General features: G+C 36.9%; 2 protein-coding genes and 1 pseudogene across 5 annotated transcripts in view; 1 reads left to right on the top strand and 2 right to left on the bottom strand.

Annotated features, from left to right (window-relative positions):
- Window positions 1-3,374: 3,374 nt before the first annotated feature.
- Window positions 3,375-12,014, bottom strand: LOC131529132 (E3 ubiquitin-protein ligase TRIM16-like; annotated as a pseudogene).
- Window positions 11,238-18,348, bottom strand: LOC131529096 (tripartite motif-containing protein 16-like protein). Of its 4 annotated transcripts, XR_009268002.1 has the most exons (8): window positions 18,267-18,348; window positions 17,356-17,950; window positions 17,165-17,260; window positions 16,857-17,090; window positions 16,613-16,760; window positions 16,447-16,509; window positions 14,251-15,782; window positions 11,238-11,357 (listed from the first exon to the last, which is right to left on the bottom strand). XR_009268002.1 is itself a non-coding variant. In XM_058758619.1 (7 exons), exons 1-7 carry the CDS (start codon window positions 18,275-18,277, stop codon window positions 15,244-15,246), a joined length of 1,686 nt encoding a protein of 561 aa, XP_058614602.1. In that variant the 5' UTR covers window positions 18,278-18,348; the 3' UTR covers window positions 14,054-15,243. The 4 variants fall into 4 exon arrangements, 3 of the variants coding, with proteins under 3 accessions (XP_058614602.1, XP_058614613.1, XP_058614617.1); XM_058758619.1 differs by lacking the exon at window positions 11,238-11,357 and having other exon boundaries at window positions 14,054-15,782; XM_058758630.1 differs by lacking the exon at window positions 11,238-11,357 and having other exon boundaries at window positions 14,054-15,782; window positions 18,143-18,337.
- The window catches only part of LOC131529139 (tripartite motif-containing protein 16-like), a 23,625-nt gene continuing 15,546 nt past the window's right edge, over window positions 13,161-21,239 (top strand). Inside the window, exon 1 of the mRNA XM_058758690.1 lies at window positions 13,161-13,817. Within this exon, the coding sequence (XP_058614673.1) occupies window positions 13,789-13,817 (29 nt within the window). The 5' untranslated portion in view covers window positions 13,161-13,788. The remainder of the gene's footprint in view (window positions 13,818-21,239) is intronic.

Genomic DNA, 21,239 nt, shown 5'->3' with positions numbered 1-21,239 from the left:
ACTATCTCAACAAATTAGAATACTTCATTAAAAAAACATTTTTAGTGAATTGTTGGCCTTCTGGAAAGTATGTTCATTTACTGTATATGTAATCAATACTTGGTAGGGGCTCCTTTTGCTTTAATTACTGCCTCAATTCGGCGTGGCATGGAGGTGATCAGTTTGTGGCACTGCTGAGGTGGTATGGAAACTCAGGTTTCTTTGACAGAGGCCTTCAGGCTCATCTGCATTTTTTGGTCTCTTGTTTCTCATTTTCCTCTTGACAGTATCCCATAGATTCTCTATGGGGTTCAGGTCTGGTGAGTTTGCTGGCCAGTCAAGCACACCAACACCATGGTCATTTAATCAACTTTCTTGCCAGCTTCTTTGGCAATGAATGTTTGTGGCTTACCCTCCTTGTGAATGGTGTCAATGATTGTCTTCTGGACAACTGCAGCAGTTTTCCCCATGATTGTGTAGCCTAGTGAACCAAACTGAAAGACCATTTTGAAGGCTCAGGAAACCTTTGCAGGTGTTTTGAGTTGATTAGCTGATTGGCATGTCACCATATTCTAATTTGTTGAGATAGTGAATTGGTGGGTTTTTGTCAAATGTGAGCCAAAATCATCACAATTAAAAGAACCAAAGACTTAAACTACTTCAGTCTGTGTGCATTGAATTTATTTAATACACGAGTTTCACAATTTAAGTTGAATTACTGAAATAAATGAACTTTTCCACGACATTCTAATTTATTGGGATGCACCTGTATGTCCATTATATTATCTTCAATACACAGAGTCGCTTGTAATAATATTTTTAGGGGGGACAACCCTCAGATTGCCCACAAAATGTGCCAGCACCTTTAGGCTAGTCTCTGTAAGACAATACAATCATTTAAAATCGGCTTCACTGACTGGACTTTTATTGAGAAGCATTATTGAAGGAGAAGCTAAGCTACTTAACCACTAGTTTTATTTGTGGTTACATGGGGGCTCAGTGGAAGAAATGATTGGAAGGCGGCTTCAGCCACAGACAGGATTTATTCACCTACAGTATGGGATAAATGTCATTAAAAAAAGAGATAAACAAATCCCCAGTGGTCTGAGTGACAAAACATGCAGTTGGCAGACATTTTTATCCAAAGTGTCTTACATTGTTTTCAGTTTACACATTTTGAGGTAATGACCTTTACATTGATAGGTCATTTGTTTGTATACAAACAATATTATATATTGTATACATTACAATATACAGTATATTGTGTGTATTATATTCTATACAAAAATATTTTGAAAGTAAATATTGAACAGTCAATATTTTAATAAATTACTTTAGGATAATAATATAAATATATATATTTAGTTTATGAAACAACTTTCCTTTATATTTAGCAAGCTGGAAAAAAACAAACAAACAAAAAAACAAAACAAAAAAACTAAACCTATTCAGCATTCAGCATGTTTTTTTTTTGTTTCCTTACTCTCTCTTAATATGATGTGTATATGTGTGTCTTTGTTTTTAGGGTGACGTTTTAACATTCTGTCATGGGTCTACAGATCTAAAATAGCCTTTTGGGCTAATTCTGGCACATTTACAGTTATGTTTATTAATGTGCATTGCCCCTGTAAGTAAATAAAAAAATAAAAATCCAGCATTCAGAGTCCTAGAATAAACTGCCCACAAATATATTCTGCTAGCTATATTTGTACAGTCTTCGGTTCAGGGGTTAGAGTTTGATGTGATCTGACTGCTGCAATAAATAATAGTTTTCACACAGGTCTTAAAGGGATAGTTCACCCAAAAATGAAAATTTGACGTTTATCTGCTTACCCCCAGGGCATCCAAGATGTAGGTGACTTTGTTTCTTCAGTAGAACACAAACGAAGAACCTTGCAGCTCATGACAATACATTGATGTCCTAAGACACGAAACGATCGGTTTGTGCGAGAAACTGAACAGTATTACAGTATTACTCTGTTCCAGAGCCGTTGACGTATCACACGCCGGATGTTGTGGATGAGCTCAGGATGGTTGGACATTGCTGTGTATCAGAGGTAAAAAAAAATATATACTGTTCAGTTTCTCGCACAAACCGATCGTTTCGTGTCTTAGGATATCAACGTATCGTCACGAGCTGCAAGGTTTAATTTGGATTTGTGTGTGCATGTTTTTTTTTTTCTCCCAAAGATTGTGTGCCCATTGACTGGCATTATAGGACTGACAGACTGCAACGGTTTGAGTTAAAAATCTTCATTTGTGTTCTACTGAAGAAACAAAGTCACCTACATCTTGGATGCCCTGGGGGTAAGCAGATAAACATCAAATTTTCATTTTTGGGTGAACTATCCCTTTAAAGCTGCATCAGTATAAAGTTGTCTGGATGTCATTGTATAACATCAGATTTACATGCATTCTATGGAGTTTTTAAAAATGTATTCTGTTGCTGATCTGATAGCCCCCATATGTACAAGAACAACATGAACAGGTTTACATGTTGCAGTATTTCAAATGAACAATACACAAAATACAAGTAATCATACAACGCTTGAATAAAAATTTCATTTTACATGGCACAACAGAGACACACAATTAGAATGAAAACTGTGTTGATTTTTCACTAGTCACCTTACACACTTCTCAGATTTAATAGTCATTCAGCAATCAATATCAGTATAACATTTTATATATAATATAAATGTATATAAAAAAGCTGTTAGATAGAAAAGTAACATTTTATTTTACAGTGGGCCTATTTAGCTTGTGCATCCCCATTTGGATCTTGTGGAGCCCTTTCTTGTTGTGAGACCTGTAAATGAAAATAAATATATATCTTAAATTTGAGCTTTCATGGTTTAATTATCTACCAATTTATTACTAAATTTGTTTTGAACTTCATATTGTGATAACTCTGAACTTGCTTTAAAGCTCTCATGATATGCAACGGAATGCGACGAACTGGTATGGTGCTTATCATAGTATAACAGCAGCCTACTGGATGTCCATCTCCTGTTTGAGAAAAACAATACTTTAGTATAAATTTTATTTCCCCATCATCTATTTATTTATGCTGTTAAGCAGCAGACTTTGGTTATAGAAGTAAAGCAAAAAAGATTGTTTTCTCAAAATAGGCCATGTCAAAAACCTAGTTTGAAGGTTATCCATGAAGAGTGTGTGCTGTCTTATATCTTACCCTCAGTGGTGATTCCTTGTATTGCAGGTGTAGTTGGGATCACGTTTGCTGTACTTGTATCATTCACAAAAGGTTCTTTGGAAGATTCCTTTTTCAGTTGATTTCTACTTTCCACCATCGCCATTGCTTTCTTAGCCCACCTATTATCTGGATCTGAACAAATACTTTTTTCTTTGATGGTGTGGAACCTATACATGGGGAACACTACTCTTATCATTTAATTATCTACCCATTTATTACAGAATCTGTGTAAAACTTCTTATTGTAATATATTATGATAAATTGGAACTTGCACTACAGCTCTGACAGGACACAGCCCTGGATCTTGTATGTGATAGTCCACAATATTTGTAATTGCTATTCTGGTGTTTGACACCGTAAGACAGCAGTTTACTGGACGACCAGGATGATCATCATCTACTGGAGAAGAACATCAGTAATTGTATTCAGATGAGTCACCATGACACACAATGTTTCTCTAAAGGGCTAAAGAATTCTCACCTGATACCTCAATACTCATCCACCCCATAGAGAAAAAAATAGCAGTAAACAGAGTGAACTTCATCTTGTTCTGTTTCACAGGTCTAAAGGTGGAAGTTTTGGCTGGGGTGATGTTGAGGAAGATCTTTCAGGTCTTCTGGTCTGGGACCTGACATGTAAAAAATAAAGTGAGAGTGAGAGAGACCAGTCATTTTATTGAGTGACTTAACTGATTTTCTTTCATCGTGCAGTTTGTAAGGTATCATAACATGTAAGGTGTAAGGGGGCCAGCTTGTCTGGTAAGGGACATATCTTTATAAAGCAAAGTACATAAATAGCCTACTCCTACAATAATAACAAAAAATTTTTTAAATAATTTACTTTAGTGTAGGCTAATAAATGCAAGATGTTTTATAATTTAACAAATAACATGCTGTCTGTATAAAATTACAGTGTGTCAGCCTTTTATTTATGAAAAGGTCCCTTACAGTGAGCCTTTAAAGGAACAACACTATTTTTGAAAATAGGCTCATTTTCCAACTCCCCTAGAGTTAAACAGTTGAGTTTTACCGTTTTCGAATCCATTCAGCCGATCTGGCGGTTTAGCGTAGATCATTGAATCTGATTAGACCGTTAGCATCTCGCTCAAAAATGACCAAAGAGTTTCGATATTTTTCCTATTTAAAACTTGACTCTTCTGTAGTTACATCGTGTACTAAGACTGACGGAAAATGAAAAGTTGCTATTTTCTAGGCCGATATGGCTAGGAACTATACTCTCATTCCGGCGTAATAATCAAGGAATTTTGCTGTCGTACCATGGGTGCAGCAGTACACCGTGCCTTTTGGGGACTATTTTCAGGTGCTGCGTTGTGCATCTTTCCGCACAACGTTTGTCTTTCTGTCTTTATCTAATAATAGCCATAGGTCGCGCTTTCTCTTTCCATCTGCTCTGCTTTGTCAAACACCGTACTTCAAACTCATCGATACACCTTTGTTAATTCCTGAAGTGAACTTATATTTACCGCTGTCTTGAATTGGGTGCAACACCTTTGAGTTGTTCTAAATGCGGCGCTGTGTTTCTCGTCCGGTGTGCAACTACGTTCCTCCCATGTATTAAATGCGCGTCCTTGAAAGCGCACAGTTTTCTAACGTATTTACTTTAACTTCTTAGGTATATGTCAATGGTATGACCTTTCAGATGCGTCTGACATTACAAAAACATACTTAATTGTTTGATCAAAATTGGTAGTCGCTAGATATTGGTAGGGACACGTGTATCTAATTAGTTTTGATTTTCTACCAGTTACAAGATATGATTCATTTGAGAAAATAAATGAACTTCCAGTATTTCACCTTTGTCATATATCTTGTCTACCTCCTCTAAGAAAAAAAAATCTTCCAGTTTCCCTCTTATCAGAGAGATGTTCCCACATCAAAAGAGAGAGAACCAACTCTGACGCTGTCTGTAGATTCAGGAGGGACAAAGAGGGACTGGAAACTCTACATAAAGACATAAACAAAGACGCATTAATAAAGACATTTGACAGGATGCCAATTATACTACTAAATATAAGTTGTTTTGGTGGCTCAAATCAAATGTGGATTGCTCAGATTGTTCAGGTCTGTTACCTGTAGGAAATGGATGTGATCATCTGTTTGTAAAAGCTGCTTCAGCTCAGCGTCTCTCCTCCTCAGATCATCAATCTCCTGCTCCAGTTGCTCCAAGAGCACTGAGAGCAGCTAAACTCTCCTCTGGCCATCCCAGCAGTCTGTAATGCAGTTCATACTGTGTCTAGGGGATAGACACTGGATCCTTCAGTAGATCCAGACAGATGAACTGATCCTCAGCCACTGAAATGTCACGAGTTCAACCTTACATTTAATCTGATAGCAAATATTAAGCATATTTTGGCGTGCTGTCCTGGGGGAGGGCCCAGAGAACTCCCCCTATCCCTAATATGGGATAAAAATAGATTAGAAGTGAGGAGTTGGGGTGGAGGAGGGATGCCGGAAAACTGTCGTAGGACAGAGGTAGGTAGGCTGCATATAGTGCTAGTTAGGATGGTTAGCTAAACGAGTTGCACCTGTGCCAAATTGGTTGATTATTAACCTTGTTAATAAAACATAATTTACCTCCGACCCCACCCTTCATTAGTAATGGTTGTTATTCGCTGTCAACACCTGCTATAAGCCATATTTATGAGTAAATAGAAATCTAATACATATAAGTAATGAGAAAAATAAATTACCAAAGAGTTCAAAATAAATTAAATATAATATTCAATGAAATGCTAAAATCTCAGAGCTGAAACTGAATGATTCTTGTGTTGTTGTCTTGATTTAAACACTTAAAACTCATGATTCAAATCCAGCAAGATGTGATGCAGCATTCAAAGACTTCAGTGCATGTTTACATAAACTTGAAAATACATTAGACAGAATACAAAAACAATTAAATCTTCCATGGACTGGACCGCTGCACTGTAGGCCAGTGATAGGCCTATGTTCAATGATATGGACTCTGTGGATGAGAGTTTTTGTGTCAGAGATGTTGTAGAAGGACAGAATTCCTGCTCTGTGCATAACAACTAATACGTAGGTAGCCTACTGAATACAGTAGGGCCTACTAGATTCAGCAGACCCACAGACAGCTGTACTGGCCCTGAATTCCTTAAATATTCACTTCCATCTGCACGTGCACAAATTTATTTAAAACAAGTCATGAAGTTTTTGTTTATTTAATTCCGAAGCATTTTCTGCTTCTGGGTTTTAAAAATGTTAAGTTGTTTACTAGCTTGTGAAAATGCACAGCCAAAACGGGCCAGTAGATGGCGCTCACACACACTGTCTATCAGTATTTTAGTGAAAGAATGTAACATGCTACAACGAAACTACTAAAATGTAAACTGTGATACATTTAACCACTGTTGTATGAAAAAATAGGCTATGTAAAAAATAAACCTTTTTTTTTTTTTTTTTTTTAGTTTGTTTACAAGTGTGTTTACAACTTGCATTACAACAATATAACTACTGGACCGAGCATCCCACACAATTCTTAAACTTGTAATATGACACAATTACAGGGGTTAAAGCAAAACAAAATCTTGAGCCTGGACTTTTTTCTGGGGTGAAGTGGGGGGCTCAGCACCTGCAAAGCATGCAATGACTGTGGCAACTTTAACATTTGAAAGGATACTATGGCACAGTTATTGCTTTCCTTATTCAAACTGATTTTTTTTTCATGAATATACGGTTGACCTGAAGAATGAAAGCTATATCATACACCTGCAAAATGATGAGCTATATCACCACTTATCGACACTAGGGGTGTTGCAATACACTTAGCTCATGAGATGAGACAAAATACATATACTTGGTTCACTAGAACGAGACAATATTTTAATACGAATAAAAATAAGAAATTTTCAATGACAAAATATTTGTCTTTTAATTACAAAAAGTTAAACAATGCAGTTGTACTTTGAAATATTTTAACTAATCTAGGGCTGTAACTAATGATTATTCAGGAAATCAAGAAATCTATTATTTTGACAATTGAGTAATCTGATATTTTTTAGTAACACAAATAGACCTAAGTGAAAACCAGAGTTGCAGCCCTGATGAATGGAGAAGTGCGACACGTTGAAAAAGTTGCGAGGCGCAGATACTATTATGTGCATCTCGTGTTTATAAGAGCAAAACAACATTCTGAATGGCCAGTAATGTTATTTTGGTTGAGAGTGAAAGCTGTGTTCCTCTCATACCATTGGTAGGCGAACTCATGGACTCGAAAGGGATATCAACAAGTGCCGGAGAACTTTAAGCCCTGCAATTATTCATAAAATCTATGGAGATGACAGTTTCACCGTTGATCCCAAATATATCCTGAACCCAGGACAGAGCGGTTGAGTGAATGTGGTCTGGACTCTGTGGATGAGGGTCATTGTGTCAGAGACGCTGTAGAAGGACAGAATTCCTGCTCTGTGATCCACATACACTCCTATTCTACAGGAGCTGGAGACTACAGGGAATTCAGTCTTTATGCTATTGTGACAGAATGAGTAACAGGATTTAGAGCATAACAATCTCCATGACTGATCATTTAACCCAAATCCACACTCAAAACCACTTCCCTTCCTTCTGATGCTCTTATATGACACTGATATATATACCCCAGACATCCCAATCCACTCCACCTCCCAGTAACAGCGTCCACACACACTCTCTCTACACAACACCTGAAAAAAATCATGAAATCGGTCCGCATGAACAGGATACCGCTGATCAGCCCCAATAAATGTAGCCACTCTGTTGCCTTCAGAAAGACGGAGGTATTTATGTGCAGTGTTCGGATCCAGGGTGAGCTGGCGGGAATCTGGGGGGGAAAAAACTGATTTACACCAGGAAACTTAAAAAATAAATATTATAATAAAAATCGCTCTGGATGTTAATTGTAACAAGAAAGTGAATTGCGAGTCTTACATTGCAAGAACTCGGCTCTGGTCCTAAATTCAGGGGTGGGAACAATCTCGATGTATGTCACTAATAAAACCAAGAGACATACACAATGTTAAAAATCTACACAAATTCCAGTTTTATTTATTTGTTTATTTTTTGTTGTTGTTGTTGTTTATATATATATATATATATATATATATATACTGCCGCTGAAAAGTTTGGGATCAGTAAGATTTTTAATGTTTTTTTAAGGGAGTCTCTTCTACTCATCAAGGCTTTATTCGATCAAAAATACAGAAAAAACAGTAATATTGTGAAATCTTATTGCAATTTCTAATATTGATTTCCTATATTAATATACTTTAAAATATAATTTATTTCTGTGACGCAGCGCTGAATTTTCAGCATCATTACGCCAGTCTTCAGTGTCACATGATCCTTCAGAAATCATTCTAATATGCTGATTTATCATGAGTGTTGAAACTGTTGTGCTGCTTCATATTGTTTTTTGGAACATGTGATAATTTTTTCTTTGATTCTTTGATGAATACAGAGTTAAAAAGAGCAGCATTTGTTCAAAATATAAATCTTTTCTAACAATATAAGTCCGTGACTTTTTATTCATTTAACACATCCTCCTGAATAAAAGTATTAATTTCTTAAAAAAAAAAGAAAGAAAAAATGTAATGACCCCAAACTTTTGAACAGCATTGTATATTGTAACACAAAATTTATTTTTTAAATAAATGCTGTTCTTTTTAACTTTTTATTTATCAGAGCATCCTAAACAAATATCACAGGTCCCCCCCCCAAAAAAAATATGAAGCAGCACAACGGTTACCAACATTGATTATAAATCAGCATATTAGAATGATTTCTGAAGGATCATGCGACACTGAAGACTGGAGTAATGATGCTGAAAATTCAGCTTTGATCACAGAAATAAATTCTATTTTAAAGTATATTAAAATATAAAACTGTTGTTTTAAATTGCAATAATATTTCACAAAATAACCGTTTTTTCCAGTATTTTTGATCAAATAGATACAGCCTTGATGAGCAGAAGAAATTTCTTTAAAAAACATAAAAAATCTTACTGATCCCAAACTTTTGAGCGGCAGTGTATTTTCTCAGTTTCTTCTAATAAGTATAATATATGATGAGTTAATTCATCTCAAGTGGTCCAATGGTTGCTTGACCATTTTTAATTTTGACTACCTCTATGTTATCGATATTGCAAAACCTCCATTTATATAAATTCATTGTGGGCCAAAACACAAAGACAGTCACTGGGGTTAAAAAAAAAAAATAGACTGGGTAGACTTTTGCAATCCAGTCACATAAAGGTAATCACTCAAAAAAACAAGGAAGATTAACCAACTTTACCATTTTTGACCATTTGAGATGGAATGACCCTGATACCTGACATGATTTTTTAATCTTCAGTACTTTACCTTTACCAAATATACTCTCTATTGCTTCCTTGCAGAGATCCTCAAGCATAGAGATTGATTTTCGCACATCACCATAAGAAAAGAAAGAACTGATATCGATGTTTTCTGTAGATGCAGGAAGAACAGAGAGAGACTGGAAATTCTACAAAAACACATAAATGGATAGATCAAAATCAATAAAGTGGTCAAGCACATTTAGAATTTCTAAATATTTTCAGACTCAAAAACAAAACTTAGCACAAACTGATTCAAGATGATGTAATATCCTGTAGACCAGCAAAAATCTCCTTGTAATATTAATAACATCCTAAAGTTCCTTTTTTCAAATCTGTTACCTGTAGGAAATGGATGTGATCGTCTGTGTGTAAAAACTGCTCCAGCTCAGCATCTCTCCTCCTCAGATCATCAATCTCCTGCTCCAGTTGCTGTAAGAGTCCTTCAGCTCGTCTCACTTCAGCTTTTTCTCGATCTCTGATCATCTGTATCACCTCAAAGCGGCTTCTCTTAATGGAGCGGATCAGTTCAGTAAAGATCCTCTCACAGTCCTCCACTGCCGCCTGTGCGGAGCGCTGTTGCAACACACAGACAATAGGGGTAGTCGTGGCCTGGTGGGAGTCGGGCTTGTAACCTGAAGGGATTCTTGTAGCCGGATCGATTCTTGTGCCGGTAGGAACTGAAGATGGGGATTGTGAATGAACAGCACTCTCTCCACCTTCGATACCATGACTAAGGCCCTTAAACAAGGCACCGAACCCCTAATTGCTCCTCGGGCGCTGGAGCAATAGCTGCCCACTGCTCCGGGTGTGTGTTCACTGTGTGTGCGTGTGCATTTGTTCACTACTCACTGCTGTGTGTGTGCACTTGGATGGGTTAAATGCAGAGCACTAATTTCGAGTATGGGTCACCATACTTGACAATACGTCACTAACTTAACTTAACAATCATTCAGTTTAGTCTGTTAGCCACAGTGGGACTGCTCTTCTAACATCAAGCATTTATTTTTCCTGCTTTATTGATAACTCACCTTATGAGTATCCACAGCCTCTTTCAGCTTCTGAAGCTCGTTCTCTTTCTCCTGGAATCTCTGCTTAAACTTTCTTTGTATGTCACATAATTGTTTCTGTAACGGTAACAGATAACATGTAGCTCCAGCATCATAAACCTACATTTTACTACTAATATTAGCTTTTCCTATACCTGTTTCTCAGTCCTCTCTGCTTCAGCCGAAACAGTGTGATGATTTTTATGTTCATCCATCGTGCACAAAAACAAATACACTTTTGGTCAGTAAAACAGTAAACCTCTAGCAGTCGGTCATGTTGAGAGCAGATCATCTCCTTGAGTCGTCCAGAGGCATTGATCAAATTGTGTCTCTTATCTTTAAAGAATGTGTCATGTTGTTCAAGGTGACACTGACAGTAAGAGTTTAGACACATCAGACAAGACCTGATGGCTTTGTATTTTCTCCCCGTGCAGACGTCACATTCCACATCTCCAGGTCCAGCGTAACTGGACGCAGGAAATACTGTTTGGACTTGTGTTGTCTTCAGTTTCTCCACCATTTCAGCCAGCATCACATTCTTGTTTAAAGCAGGTCTTGGAGTGAAGGTCTGTCTGCACTGAGGGCAGCTGTAAACTCTCCTCTGATCATCTTGATTCCAGCAGTCTGTAATACAGTTCATACAGTAACTGTGTCCACAGGGGATGGTCACTGGATCTTTCAATAGATCCAGACAGATTGAACAGCTGAACTGATCCTAAGCCACTGAAATACTGGCTTCTGCCATTCCGCTGCATGTACACAAAAACAGAGAGAGAGATACAGCTCAGGGCTGGACTGGGGTTAAAACTCGGCCCTGGACAAATCCGGCGCATGAGTTCCTCGAGAATGTTTTGCTGGGTTATAGGGCTTTAAATTGGAGTAAATAAATGGATAAATAAAACAGGACAGAAACAAATAATGATAGATATTACTGAATTCTTAATAATGAACTTAATAATGCATTTTGTCACACAGAAAGAAACTTGACAGTAAAGCAATGATTTTGAGCTAGAATGCAGAAAATTTACTGCTATTAATTTCATTTCTGTCATCATTTCCTCACACTCATGTCGTTCCAAACCTGCATGACTGACTTTCTTCTGTGGAACACAAAAGAAGATCATTTGTAGAATGTTATCAAACAACTTTGGTTACCCTTAATTTCTACTGTATACTAGGCTACTGTTTGTATACTGTACAGAAATTTCTTGAAATTTGGAATGACATGATGGGGAGTAAATGATGACAATTTTAATTTTTGGGTGAACTATCCCGTTAAGAACTTTAACATTTGTAAATACTTAACACCTAATTTATATAAGACACTATTTATCTTTAATCAGGCTCTAATTGAATTAACATTTTACTTCAATTAAAATGAATTAGAACTAAACATTTAAAGGGAAAGAAGCTATTAAAGCTATTCTCTTAAATTATCCTTTGCCCTAATGAAATTTAATACAGTTCATAGAATCCAGAGTTTACATTTACATTAAATTTACATTTAGTCATTTAGCAGACTCTTTTATCCAAAGCAACTTACAAATGAGAAAAATGGAAGCGATCAAAATCAACAAAAGAGCAATGATATGCAAGTGCTATAACAAGTCTCAGTTAGCTTAAGCAAGTACACATAGCAAGGTGTTTTTTTTATTATATAATAAATAAAAAGAAAACAGACAGAATAGAAAAAGAATAGAGCAAGCTAGTGTTAGAGGCCTTTTTTTGCTTTTGATAATTGTATAATAAATAAAAAGGAAACAAATAGATAGAATACAAAAAGATTAGAGAAGCTAGTGTTTTTTTTTTTTTTTAGCAGTTAGTAAATGAATAGAGTGCAAGTCTAAAAGGTGCAAGTTTTTTTTTTGTGCTAGAGTTAGTAAGTTTAACTGACTAGTATTAAGGTGGTGGTCACAACAAGTAAAACCATGGTCCTCATTGCCATATGGTTTTTAAAATAAATAAATAACAAACTATGGACTTTGTAATTAAAAAACAAATTTCCCATTTCCCCAGTATTTAAAATAAGTAATAACAGTAGGCTAACATTTATAATAAATACATTCAGCCAAAACACAATAGGCTATTTGTATAGTGTTAATAACTGCAAGTTAAATTACTATAATTGAGAAGTAATTAGCTATGTATTGGCGTTTTCCAATTTACCTCGTCATGCAGTTGACATTGCCGTGGCAGTTTTCAGCCAGCATCACTACAGAACCATTAATGTTCTCATATCACACGACTGAATAACACAGTTTTGTGTCACATCTGAATGGATCAAGGGACTTGCGCTGTTTATCACTTTACATTGTGTCGGAGGCGAAGCGTGCGTTCTTCAGCGCTGTGCGGACTGCAGTCACGCCATCTGCGCTTCGGAGAAGCCATCTACGAAAATGTTGTTGCGCGTCTACATGGCGTTGCGTGGTAGTGATAGCCGTGAAGCTTCCACACATTTGCAAATTTGTCATGATTTTGGTATGGAATTAAAGAAAAATGATACAGTAAAACAACATGAAAATCATTACAGTGATACTTGAGGAGATGCAGAACAAGAATCTGGTGGAGTTTGTAGAAAACAATTTGATTTTATACTTTTATGAATTTTTAAAATATGTGATACAGTGAGGTAATAAATAGCATTTTTCTTGACTTTGGTATGCAATTATTAAAAAATTATACAGTAAAACAACATGAAAATCATCACAGTTATACTTGGGGAGATGCAGAACAAGAATCTGGTGGAGTTTGCAGAAAACAATTTGATTTTATACTTTTATGAATTTTTTTAATATGTGATATAGTGAGGTAATAAATAGCATTTGTCATGATTTTGGTATGCAATTATTAAAAAATGATACAGTAAAACAACATGAAAATCATCACAGTGGTACTTGAGGAGATGCAGAACAATAATCTGGTGGAGTTTGCAGAAAACAGTTTGATTTTATATTTTTATGAATTTTTAAAATATGTCTATATAGCAATACAAATAGCATTTGTCATGACTTTGGTATGCAATTAAAAAAATTATACAGTAAAACAACATGAAAATCATCACAGTGATACTTGAGGAGATGCAGAACAAGAATCTGGTGGAGTTTGCAGAAAACAATTTGATTTTATACTTTTATGAATTTTTTTAAATATGTCTATATAGCAATGTAAATAGCATTTGCCATGACTTTACCATTAAATAAGAAGTGCCTGTATAATGTGTTTTTAATCAGCTTATTATTATCCAGACTGGGCTTCAGTTTGATACGTGATCTAAACACTCTTTTTAAAAAAAAAAAAAAAAAAAAGCTTCACGGCTATCACTACCACGCAACGCCATGTAGACGCGCAACAAAATTTTCGGCGTAATGACTGTGACGGTGACTGATCCCACTCTGCTTTTACGGGTTGTAGCTAGAACCTACCCCTTACAATAAAGGGGGAATCATTATTGTTGTTGTACAGTGTGACAAAAAATTACGCTGTATTGATGTGCGCATGCCCAGTAGCGCCATACGTATCCCTTCTAGCCGCTTCACACTTTTGTAGTATTTGCTTTTTGTGGGGAATGTCCCGGTACTCCCGACGGCCAGTACATCCCTGGGTTTAGGCCTATACATGGTGTGTTTTGAAGATGTGACTCACCTGAAAAATTAGAAATCCAGTGATAGCTTCTTTGCTCAGTGTTTTTCCCTAAACCGAAAAGTTCCCTGGTTTTGCGTACAAATGAAACTGAAACTAGCCTCGTTTGAGTAGGCTAAATCAGTCTCTTTAAGACTTTAACTCTTTAAGGGTATTTAGTCTTTGGCTAAATGCAGACAAAATCATCCAGTAGAGGGCGATAACACACACGTAAATGCCTGTGTTATGTCAGTGCTCAGTGTTGCCAAAAATGGTTTTTAAAGTCAAACTGTTTAAAACGGCACGTTAAAACTAGCCGGTTAGTTTTGAGTCACCTAAGACAAAACACGTCTCATTTACATTATCTGCATTGCCTTCTCAGAAGTGTTTGTATTTAATTTAGATTTACGTTTTAGATTTAAAGTTCATGTTGGCCTAAAACAACCTTTATTGAAAACCCCAATTATTGCAACGATATGAAAGTATGACCTTTTTTTTTTGTATAATTTATAAACTTCAGTCCTATCTAAATTGTCTGAACTGCAGATCATTGCCATACAAATGTTATGTCTAAACTCAAAATACTACTAATACTATTACACAGTGCACATACATTACATAATATTTTCAGATAATTTAAATTAAAATAAATTAAATATAGACAAATCATTAAAAATGCTTTAGTGTTATTTTGCTTTGTATAACTGCAGTATGACTTACAGTATTTCTTAGTTGTCATTGTTAGCAAAGCATTTTCATCTCTAATCATCATTCATTGCATAGTGTTACAGAACAGATCTTAATTACAATTACACCAAAAAAAAAAAAAAAAAAACGGCTTCCCTTGTATCGGCTTTGGACACAGACAGAGTTTCCTGTACAGTCTGTGTTGTAGTGAGGTATTTAATGAATCCACTTTCTAGTTTGGTAAGTTGTATTCGGTATTGTCACTGGAAGGATGGAGGGACCTGCTAACCACATATACTCATGCTTAAACCTGAAATATGACACTATTATTCACAGAATCTCTGCAGACGACAGTTTCAGTGTTGATCCAAAATTGATCCCAAATCCTGGGTAGAGCGGTTGAGTGAATGTGGTCTGGATTCTGTGCATGAGGGTCATTGTGTCACAGACGCTGTAGAAGGACAGAATCCCTGCTCTGTGATCCACATACACTCCTATTCTAGAGGAACTGCAGAATATAGGGAGTTTAATTGCTTTCTGATTGTGTCTGAATGAGTACCTGGAGTCAGAGCAGGACAATCTCCAGGACTGATTATTAAATCCAAATACACACTCAAAACCACCCCCCTTCCTGCTGATGCTCTTATAGGACACCGATATTCCCACACCAGCCATCCCACTCCACTCCACCTCCCAGTAACAGCGCCCACACATACTCTCTCTACACAACACTTGAGAAAAACCATGAAATCGGTCTGGATGAACAGGATACTGCTGGTCAGCCCCAATAAATGTAGCCACTCTGTTGCCTTCAGACAAACGGAGATATTTATGTGCAGTGTTCGGATCCAGGGTGAATTGGTGGGAATCTGAAAACAAATTTGCACCATTTTAAATATTACAGTACATTAAAATAACCTTCTCTCTTATCCTTCTATGTTAATTCTAATGAGAAAGAGAATTTAGATTTGTCATAGTTAAAGTTTTACCATGTCAATGTCACTGTTTTCAACTATTATGTGTTTTCTTACAGTTAACTTGCACTACACAACCATAAGGTTAAGGATTATTAAATAGCCATGAAATATTAAAACTATGGCATATGCAAAAGTGAAAATGTAGAGACAACCCACAATTATAAACAAACCTAAACGGATATATAGGAATATATAAAGAAGTTGCTGCGTAAGCAGCATGGTAATATGTAACACTGTTGAAAAAAAAAACAGAATATGCTGGTTAGGTATGTTTTGAAGCATGGCTGTTGGCTTGAGCTGGTTTAAGCTGGTTCTTAGCTGGTCATGTGCTGGTCCTCAGCAACCAGCTCCTGCTCAGGACCAGTTTAGGACCAGCACATGACCAGCTTAAACCAGCTCATGACCAGCTAAGGACCAGCTTAAACCAAACCAGCAGCCGTGCTTCAAAACATACCTAACCAGCTTATGCTGGATTTTTCAACAGGGAAGTATAACCTATAAGTACTGACAGGGTAATCACTCATTTATTTCTCTTGAGGACTGTATCAACACTTACATTGCAAAAACTCATCTCTGGTCCTGAGTTCAGAGGTGGTAACAATCTCCAAGTGTGGTATTACTAAAACCAAGAGACATATACAGTGTTATTCACATTGATAGATAGAGAATTTGATCAATTTCTTCTAGTGCTTATGATGATACATTATTTTAACTAACTTTACCATATATATTTTCTGTTGCTTCCTTGCAGAGGTCCTCAAGTTTCTCTCTTAGCATAGAGACAGATTCATCCACATCATCATAAGAGAGAAGTGAAATGACAGTAATGTTGTCTCTAGCCACAGGAGGAACAGAGAGAGACTGGAAACTCTACAAAGGGACAAAATCAGAACAGATTTGATTCACAATAACAAGATAATCCATTACATAATAAATAAATTGCTAATAAATAAGAAAATCTGTTACCTCCAGGAAATGGATATGATTGTCTGTGTGTAAAAGCTGCTGCAGCTCAGTGTCTCTCCTCCTCAGATCATCAATCTCCTGCTCCAGTTGCTTCAAGAGTCCCTCAGCTCGCCTCACTTCAGCCTTTTCTCGATCTCTGATCATCTGTATCACCTCAGAGCAGCTTCTCTCAATGGAGTGGATCAGTTCATTAAAGATCCTCTCGCTGTCCTTCACTGCTGCCTGTGCGGAGCGCTGTTACGACACAAAGACAAGTCCGAAAAGAGTCTTGAAAGAGCCTAAAAATTCTTAATCCCCTTGAAACTCACTTTATGAGTCTTCAAAGCCTCTTTCAGCTCCTGAATCTCCTTCTCTCTTTCCTGGATTCTCTTCTGGAACTTTCTTTCCATGTCCCAAAGCTGTTTCTGTGACAGTAACAAATAACACGCAGCTCTTAGTGTACTGCATTATAAATGTATGTGCATCTAGCATTTGCAATAATACCATGTGCATTGCCTACCTGTTTCTCAGTCCTCTCTGCTTTAGTTGAAATAGTGTGATGATTTTTGTGTTCATTCATTGTACACAACAAACAAATACACTGTTGGTCTGTGCGACAGTAAACCTCCAGCAGTCGGTCATGTTGAGAGCAGATCATCTCCTTGAGTCGTCCAGAGGCATTAATCAAACTGTGTTTCTTATCTTTAAATAAACTGTCATGTTGTTCAAGGTGACACTGACAGTAAGAGTTTAGACACATAAGACAGGACCTGACAGCTTTGTATTTTTTCCCCATGCAGACATCACACTCCACATCTCCAGGTCCAGCATAACTCAGAGCAGCACGAGCTGTTTGGGCTTTTGTCTTCTTTAGCTTCTCCACCATTTCAGCCAGCATCACATTCTTGTTTAAAGCAGGTCTTGGAGTGAAGGTCTGTCTGCACTGAGGGCAGCTGTAAACTCTCCTCTGATCATCTTGATTCCAGCAGTCTGTAATACAGCTCATACAGTAACTGTGTCCACAGGGGATGGTCACTGGATCCTTCAGTAGATCCAGACAGATTGAACAGCTGAACTGATCCTCGCCCACTGAAATACTGGCTTCTGCCATTCCACTGCATGTACACAAAAACAGAGCGACATAGAACAGCAGCCACCTTTAACTTTCTGGTTATGTGTTCCAGATAACGGAGCAGGCGTTTAAAAGTGTGAAAGCATTTGTTTATCCTCAAAAGCGCTTTATCTATCAACCCGGTAATGTTTATACTAATCTGTTTGCAGACGGGCTGATAAAAACACTAGCGTACCTGGGCATACGAAGCAAGCGCGGTTAGGAAAAAAGAAGAAAGAAACAGACTGCGTGAGTACAGTGCTCGTGTAATGTTTTGATGACATGCAGAGCAATAAAAAAGTATACTTAGTAGATTTTACCAGCGCTGCATTCCGCGTCAAAATATCACGCCTTTGGGCGCTTTTTGACTTCCCTCCGTAAACACATGAACTCGGATGTACGTCATTACGTGTAATACGAACGCCTACCACTGGTGGAGCCACATTATTAAACAAATAAATAAAATACAACCTTTCAGAAAAAGGAAAGAAAAGTTTCGCTGTTTTTTTGTTTTTGTTTTGTTTTTTAATTTATAAGAAATAATTTGTAACCATTTGTAAGAAATTTGTTTTGCAAAGAGACCTCTATTAAATATGGTATTTACCTAATAAAACTGGCCTAATTGTATAATGCATTGTTTTCTACATTCCACAAGTAATTCTGAAAATAAAAAGCAATCAAATACACATATTTCTAGCATACTCTCCCATTCCATAAATAGCCTGTAGGTTTCTGAACCACTGTGCCAAGGCATGCTCTCTAAGAAAACAAGGGACTTTTCTGGAAATTAACATTTGAATGCTCTCTTGCAAAATTAGCATCCTCATCCGAGACTCAATCCCACTAGATCACACCTCAGTATTGTCTCATCTGCATTTCTTTCCCTTCAATCTCTCTTCCCTGTTCTTCCCCTCTCTACATGCTGAGATCACCCAAAATGCCAGTTGCCCCTCACTGCAGAACAAAGATCCAGGGGGCGGGGTTGGATCCACATCTAGGGGGTGGAGATGGTAGGTTTAGGGGTGGGGATGGGTGGGTTTAGGGATGAGGGGGTGGAGACAGGTAGGTTTAGGTATATGTAAGGTGGGAAGAGTTGGATCTAGATCCATCCACGGCCCCTGGATCTTGTGTAAAATGCACCAAAAATCTATGCTTTTTGTGAACAATTACTATAGAGAAGCCAACTATATAGCCTACATGTTTGATATCATTTGAAATGTCTCAGTGCAACTGGTACAATGGTCTCATCCCCACAGAAGTAAACTCAAAAGAGTTTATGGATATTTTTTATGGGTATTTACTGAAGAGGCTGAAGAGGCTGTGCCCGCTCCCAGAGTCTTTTATGCAAATTACCTTTTGCCCCATTGAGGTGAAAACTCTCGAGGTGTGGGATCTTCATTAATGTAGATTCCAGTTGTTACTTTAGGGTCGATTTGGAGGATTTCGTGTCTTGAAAGAAATGTTGCAAAAGCCTCAAGGCAAAAAAAAAGTTACCTGTGATATTTAATGTTAAATGACTAATGTTAAAAGTCTACAAAAAATGCAAAATGATACACAGTCAACCATGTACTGATATAATGTTACTGTCATTAGATGTACACTACATTTAATATATTTCAGTCATGACAACTCTCGGAAAGGATTGTAAAAGCTTTATTAATAAAATTGGAAAGAGCATGGGTTTGGTCTTGGTGGACTAGATCTGCTATGCTGCTGCTGCTGCAGAGCAAGTAGTAAGTAACTTGATTGGCTGGGACATAGATTTGAATGAACCAATTAGGGCGCCGATAGAGTTTCATGGCTGAACTACTCATTTATATAAGCAGCTCTACTTCATCTATACTGCTAAATGACACGTAGTTTGTGCTCAGTTATGCCAGAGTGGTTGAGTGAATGTGGTCTGGACTCTGTGGATGAGGGTCATTGTGTCAGAGACGCTGTAGAAGGACTGAATTCCTGCTCTGTGATCCACATACACTCCTATTCTACAGGAGCTGGAGAATACAGGGAATTTAGATTTTTCGTTATTGCGACCTTAATAAATATCCAGAGGAAGAGCAGAACAATCTCCAGGACTGATCATTGCATCCAAATTTACTCTCATTACCCCGTTCCTTCCTGCTGATGCTCTTATATGCTCTGATATTCCCACACCACGAGTCCGGCTCCACTCCACCTCCCAGTAACAGTGTCCACACAAGTTTTCTGAGGCCAAACATCAAATCTGTCTGGATGATCAGGATACGGCTGCAGGGTAGCAGTGCAAGCAGCCACTCTGTTCTCCTCAGAAAGACAGAGGTGTTTATGCACCGACTCTGAACCCAGAGTAAACTGATGGTAATCTGATGGAGAAAAAAAAACAGACAATCTGCATTTTAATAAAGAAATCTTAACTGTCAGAACATTAAGTGATGCAATTCAGACATAAAAGTAGCAATAATAGATCACTAATCTATTACATAAGTTTTCAGGTGAAATGGATTCATCAAAATTTATTTAAAGCCTATTAAATATTGTAAGTGAAAATGGTCATTTTGTGCAATTTTTGACATTTTTTGTTTTCCAAAAAAATAATAAATTAAAGAATATTAAACTATAAATAGCCTATTACTATTAATCAATAATGTACTAATAACAATAATAATGTAGTAACATTATTAACCATTTATTAGATGTTATTAATATATATATTTTTTGTTGTTGACATGCACACAATATTTATTAATTAATTTATTAATTCTGCTTTACAAGATGAGTCTGTACTTTACCTCCACCAGATATCTCAGATATCACCTCTCTGCATAAATTTTGTTCTTATAGAGACTGAGCTTCTCACGTCATCATACGAGAGCAGAGAACCGACAGTGAAGATGCATGAGGAACAGACAGAGACCGAAAACTCTAAAAAGACAAAAGCAAATATGTAAATTATCATGTAAAAAAAAAAATGTATACAGTCCAAGAAAGTTAAAGGATTGCATAAATAAAAGTACAAGTGCTAGGCATATTCATTTCAATACAATCTTGACATATAGAGACAGCATTTGCACTGATTAGCTGGCAATTAAACAGTAAGCTTTAATAGTGTCTCAAATCAAATGTCAATTAAAGAGTTTGCAGTACAAGCTTTATAAACCTTTAAATCTTTATAAATAAAAATGGATATGATTGTCTATGTGCAAAAACTGCTCCAGCTCAGCGTCTCTCCTCCTCAGATCATAAATCTCCTGCTCCAGTTGATCCAAGAGCTCTTTAGTTCGACTCACTTCAGCCTTTTCCTGATCTCTGATCAT

The sequence above is a fragment of the Onychostoma macrolepis genome, chromosome 02 (assembly GCF_012432095.1).
Source record: "Onychostoma macrolepis isolate SWU-2019 chromosome 02, ASM1243209v1, whole genome shotgun sequence".
Classification (NCBI taxonomy): domain Eukaryota; kingdom Metazoa; phylum Chordata; class Actinopteri; order Cypriniformes; family Cyprinidae; genus Onychostoma; species Onychostoma macrolepis.
Note: the sequence above shows the minus strand (reverse complement) of the source record. Positions and strands in the feature narration are given on the sequence as shown.